Here is a 6,210-nt window from a genome sequence, read left to right on the forward strand (position 1 = left end):
CCCTTCTACACACGGCGCTTGCCAGGTCTTATCACAGCCGATATCTCAGCTGTCGCCGGGCCAGCACAGCCACGTCAGCCATCACCCCTGGACTACCAGCTCCGCACAGGGCTCGCCAGGTCCGCTCACGTGGGCCCCACAGCTGTGATGAGCGGTGGAGGGGAGCAGGGGCGACTGCCCAGTGCCGTGAGGATCGGGAGCCATGTCGGCGAGGACGAGTTCCATGGGGTCGTTTAAGGCAGGGGCGACCGAGCGCATGGCGAGGTTCCTGCTGCGACGGCGCGGCGGCGGGGGGCCACGGGGGCGGACGCACCTGCAGGGGGGGCCCACTGCGAGTCTGGCAAGAGGCGACGAATTCCGGTATTTCTACGGAAAGGGAGGGGGGGGTGTTCGACGAGTCCGCTGGTTTCGCGGCGGCAGCGCGCGTGCGTGCGGGCCTGGTTGGCCAGATCTACTGCTTACTCTTAAAAGTACTCTTACAACACTGACCCATGATCGCCTTCCTCTTCTTCTTCTTCTTCTTTCGGAGCAACCTTCTTGCCAATCGCTCTGACTCGCTCCCCTCAACAACAGCACCCCCAGCCTCCTGGCATCTTGGCCGAAACCGGCCCAACTCTGGCGGACGCGGTTTTTTAATCGCTCGTAGAAATTAGACCCATCCCCGGGTTCATTTCGTTGGCCCACGAGTGGAAGTAGCAGCTTTTGCTATAGTTAGTAACTCTCTTGGCCAAAATAGGAGTTGACTCACACGTAACCTCAGCAGAGTTGGTGAGCGTGTTGCTTGCTATTCACTTAAATGTGAAGTCATCATTTTGGCTGTGGTTAGGGGGAAAAAATGATGCGCCACAAGTTGGGAGGCTTTTCTTGTGATTATTAGTCGTTTCTCACCCATTATATATTGCCCGTGGGAGCACATAACTATGTGAAATTTTGCACTTTTAGACTTCTAAGTGAGGCATAAAAAGTCTAACTATTTATTATGAGCAATGAAGAGCAATTTTCCTAGTGTAGAGGTTGGAGATGTGTGTTTTTCCAATTAGTACAAGTGAGCTGTTTTTTGGGGTCTCTAAACACATACATTTGAGAGCTTTACTAAGCTCTTTTTTTGGTTCTCTGAACATATTACATTTGAGAGCGTTTAGACTAAATGATTGGTTTTTCTGGTTTCAAACTAAATTCTCAAAATTTGCTAGTTTATACACCACATACTCAAAAACCAAATTGTTGGGGGGGATGTACTCGGAATTACTCAAAACTGTAGGAGATGTGGTGGGATCTTAAATGCGATGGACACAGAATTGCTCAAAAATGGTGAAAGAGGAATGCTCAAGATTGCAGCGAGAGACGGAGTGGTGTTGTCAATTTTGGCGACGAAAAGGCAGGTTTGTGTAAGGAGGAAAGATCTTGACTAACTCGAGTTAGGGGGGGGGGGGGGGGGGAGATTTGCTGTGTAGTGGTGGTGGGTTATGCTGCGAGGGAGTGCCGCTTGGCTTGCTCTTGCTTTTTTGCCTTTTGGCCCCCAACTGCTCTCTGCATGCTTTGCATGTCGCCTCGCCTTCCTCCTCACTAGTCCTCACCCTCCTCTTTTACTTGCTTCCTTCTTCTTCTTCTTCTTCTTCTTCTTCTTCTTCTTCATCTTCACTACTTCTTCTGCTTCTGCTTTGCTTCTTCTTGCTCCTCCCCTCTTCCCTCGATCTCCTCACTCCTCCTCGATTCAGCTGCCCAAATTCCCTCCCCTTCCTCGCTCCCTTCGCCGCCTCCTTTTTTTTACCTGCATGTGCCACTCTCGCCTCCAGATCCACTCTCCATCTCGCTTTCCAGCTCCCTCCCAGCTCGCTCCCAGCTCCCCTACGTCCTTCGCCAGCTCCCTCATGGCCCCCGACTTCGATTCCCACGTCCAAACTCCTCACTCCCAGCATCACCACCACCAGCAGCAGCAGCTGCTGCTCCTCCACAATCCTCAGTCCCAGCATCGCCACCACCACCACCAGCAGCAGCCGCCGCAACCGCAGCTGCTTCTTCCCCATCACCACCAACAACGCTTCCATAAGCAGCAGCAGCAGCAACATCCACAGCATCAGCAGCAGCAGCAGCAACAACAACAGTATCAGCAGCAGCAACAGCAACTCCAGCGGCAGCAGCTACAGCTCCCCCAACAGTACCCACGCCTCCACAAGCCCCTCCAGCAGATTCGCCAGCCCCGCCGCAGCTCTAGCAGCTCCGTCCATGACTCGTTCTCTTCCCTACACCAGCAGCAGCAGCTGCTACAGCTCCAGCTTCCACTAGTAGCCCGGGAGACCAATCGCCACGATAATTCTGTAGCCTCTGGCCACGGTTGGCAAGCCTCCATCAAACACGACTGCTCTACTGTGTCCCAGGCGGCTGCCGTCCGCAACGCCTCAGCCCCGGATCTAGAACCTGCTGCTGAGTTGAGCCACACCGGAGGTCGAGCTGATATAGTAAGGGAGAAACTTCTGGGGCAGCTTTCTAGCGGATTGGATCAGAAAAGCCATAGGAAGAAGAGCATGCCTTCTGGCAATCCCAGCCGAGTTTGCCGATACTGCCACAGGCAATTCCCATCCGGACGCGCTCTAGGGGGCCACATGAGAGTGCACGGTGCTTTGTTTGCTGACACGGTAGCAGCTGCTTCGACTGTAGAACCCGATAGCAAGGAGCAGGAGCCACAGCAGCTCATTGCATCTCTCGACAAATCCTCCTCGGACCGAGCTACTGAGTACCCGACTCTGAATTCCAACTCATCCAGGAAAGATCTCAATTCTGCATTGAAGGAGCATCCTTCTAGTGGATCTGACTTTCAGGCCACTAAGGCTCTTCTTACTAAAAGCTCCCAAGATTTGGTCGTCCGCCGACAGTTTGAGGAAGAGGATGCGAGGTCCGAGCGAGAGAGTGTGAGCTCAGAAACGCACTCCGACGATGGAGACTTCTCGTCTGATGATCAGATCATCGAAGACCGCACGATTCCGAGCTCTTACCGTAAGGAGCACTCGCTTGGGAGCTTGGAGTTTAACAGCAATCATGATAGGCGACTAAGCGACGAATTTCTTGACGATGGGATGGTAAGCTCGGATGCCAAAAGAAATCTGCTGTACGAGCTGAGGCGAAATCCAAAGCGCAGCCGGCGCTTCACAGATCAAGAATTCGCTCTCGACGTGTTGGCGGCTAACCCGGCGATTGCTTTTCCTGGAAAAAGATCCGATTCCCCATCGCCAGAAAGAGCCAGGCCCTGCTCCGAGTGTGGCAAAGTGTTCTGGTCTTGGAAAGCACTCTTCGGACACATGAGGTGCCATCCTGAGAGAGAGTGGAGGGGAATTCAGCGTCCAGAAAGCAGCACAGAGCTGGAAAGAGGAGCCGGAGTCATGAAGACAGAAGAGCATAGCTTTGCGGACAATTCTGAGCTCGAACTTGAGTCTGACGTTGAAAACAAGGAAGGGCGACAACGCGAAGCATCCTTCAAGATCACTGTAGAAGAAGAAACCTCAACGATGAAAGGCGAGCCGGAAGCAAGGAACAACCAAGAAGCATCCAATCAAATTGGAGGTGCCGAGGAATGCAATATCACTAAGGAAGAAGGCAGACGGAGTGCAGACAGTGTGCTGAGAGAGTTTATGGACGATTGGACTCCTCGTTGGCCTACTGGCAAACGTTCCAAGCGACATCGACCAAGAGAGCCAGGTTCCCAAGTGACCGCAATACCAGAGCCTGCTTTGACGTCGGAAACCATCTCCAATGACCTGAAAGATCAGGAAGACCTCGACATGGCGAATTGTCTGGTTATGCTAGCGACTGCTGGAAGTAGAATCAAAGAACTGGAAAGGAACCGCATGGAATCTACCGACGAGTCTGTTTTTTCTGATCCAGGGAGGCACCGGATAGCTGCTCAGCAAGGGCCTCACGACGACTCGGAAGAAGATTTGGAAGTAGATGAAGCAGATCTCTCTGACTATGGAGGTAGAAGGGACACTGTGAACGATGCTCTTGCCTCAAGCAGTGGCATCAAGTACGAGTGCAGCACTTGCAAGAGATGCTTCAAGTCTCATCAAGCTCTTGGGGGGCACAGAGCAAGCCACAGGAAGATGAAGGGGTGCTTTGCCAGGACGAATCCTACCGAGGAAGAAGTGCATGAGAGTGGGGAAGAGATCATCACAGAGGAGGAATTGGTGAGCTCGGAGCTCACCAAATGGCAGCAGATGCAGCTGGGAGTGCCTGTTGTGATGGAGGAAGAGAGAGCTAGTAAGCTACCTTCTGTGGATCATGGCAATTCCAAGGAGAAGGCAACTCCCAAGAAGAAGGTGAAGGGGCACGAGTGCTCGATTTGCCATCGAGTTTTCACCTCGGGCCAAGCTCTGGGTGGGCATAAGAGATGCCACTGGACAGGAGAGAAGATTGCGGACACAGCGAGTGTTGCATCGAGTTGCAACAAGCTGCCTTCTGGGGGACAGAGCAAGAAGATGAAAGAGGACACCATAGACTTGAATCTGCCAGCTCCAATGGATGATGAAGACGAGGTGGGCTATGGAAGCACAGAGCCAGGGAACAGCAAACTGAATGCGGATGCATCAAACAGTGAACAGGGAGTGGGTTCTGTGATGGGTTATGGAGGGAGGAGCAGCAACTTAAATGGGCTTACTGGGGATTGGGGGATGAAGGAGTTTTTGGGTACTAATGGGGAAAGCTCATGGGAAGAAGAAGCAGGAGGAGAGATTGAAGGCAGATGCAGGTTTAATGGAAGGCCAAGCATTTGGACTCAACAATGGCCTAATGGAGTTGCTCAAATCCCACAGATTTGTACCATGCAGCCCTTATAAATTGGGCCATATTGCTGCTCAAATCATCTTCATCCCACCTATCAATCTTGTACCCAACATTCCTCCTGAACTCCCCTCTTGTTGCAGATCATCTTTACAGAATTTTTATCATGCAGCACCCATGCCAGTTTCATTGTAGATACTTGCCTCTTGATTCTTCAAACTCACTTTATATCCTGCTTAAGGTTTCTTCCTTGCAGAGAACTTCTTTCAAACCTTATAGTTTGGGGACAGGCATTGCTAAGGCTCCAGAGGGAAATCTGAGTCGATCTTGTAGTAAATTACACTACCTTGGCTCATCCTTGTTCCACTCTCCTGATGCTCATTCCAATTACCCCACCTTAGGAACTCATCTCTCCTCCTAGATGTCTTCTGTTGCATATTTGGGCTTCTTTATTTGTGCTCCATGCTTTCCTTCCTTGTTGAAAGCTTGGGTCTTCAATAACATGGCTGAATTTCAAAGGTCTTCAATTGCCTTGCATTTGACTCGCTGTCGGAAGCCTGACCTCTTCTCGGCACCCAGCGCTGAGCGTATACTTCGATGCTTGGTTTCGTTGTGCTTCTACGACGTTAGTCCAATCTGTTTCGTTCCGCTTTTGAATAGATTTCAATCTTTTCAGCTGTAATAAAGGGGTCGCGCAGCAGTCGAAAACGGTTTGAACAGGGGAATGACGTCGTTTTGAGCAGAAGGACGACATGCGTGGTGAAGCATGCTTTACGTGTTGGCCCCCCCCTTGCGAGTCGGAAGGTTACCTGTTTTTCTACGATTGATCTTGTTTAATCTGTTGACATCTCAATTTTTTCTCGAATCTCAACCCCTCGTAAAACGTAAGTATCGTTTGATTCGTTCCTGTCCTAACTCATTACTCTGTGTTTACTATCACCTATACATTTCTACGCCAGCCTGTAGAGAAAGTCATTGGCAGGTTCGAATTCCTTTCTTCAACGTAGAACAACCTTCATTTCTTTCGGAAATGCCACATAAATTATTCCAAATAGCTATAATCTACGAGAAGGGTATGTTTCGTGAAGAGGCACCGGCACCTTGTAAACATATAAAAAACAAAAACAAAAAGCCGAATTCATTGGTCAGCCCCATAGCCCCTGAAAAGAGACTCTTTCATTGCTTAGTCACTCACTAACTGGATCCATCAGAGCGGCAGTGACTATCTCCTCCTTTCCTTGGAGGATCATATTTAGATCCTGTAGGTTAGCATTTACTAACCTTAAAATGCATGATTCCTTATATCTTGTTGAAACATAATTCGGTTTCGGAGTCCAAGCTGCCAACATTATTGCAGTGCGAATATACGAGCAAGCTGAGCTCATGTGGATGGGAGGTTTGTAGCATTGCCCAGGAGGTTCCTATAACCCTAGGTGAGAC

The 6,210-nt window shown here is 50.6% G+C and overlaps 1 protein-coding gene across 1 annotated transcript; it reads left to right on the forward strand.

Moving 5' to 3' along the window:
- The first annotated feature begins 1,516 nt into the window (after window positions 1–1,516).
- Window positions 1,517–5,222, forward strand: LOC147902691 (uncharacterized). Its single transcript, XM_087373700.1, has one exon. It carries the CDS (start codon window positions 1,776–1,778, stop codon window positions 4,824–4,826), a length of 3,051 nt encoding a protein of 1,016 aa, XP_087229826.1. The 5' UTR covers window positions 1,517–1,775; the 3' UTR covers window positions 4,827–5,222.
- Window positions 5,223–6,210: the final 988 nt, after the last annotated feature.

Source organism: Dipteris shenzhenensis, chromosome 4 (genome assembly GCF_047967505.1).
Source record: "Dipteris shenzhenensis isolate YYH24624 ecotype China chromosome 4, Dip_SZ_1.0, whole genome shotgun sequence".
NCBI lineage: Eukaryota > Viridiplantae > Streptophyta > Polypodiopsida > Gleicheniales > Dipteridaceae > Dipteris > Dipteris shenzhenensis.

Coding starts and splice junctions, on each gene's coding strand:
- LOC147902691 (XM_087373700.1), top strand. CDS start 1,776: ATGTGCCACTCTCGCCTCCAGATCCACTCTCCATCTCGCTTTCCAGCT.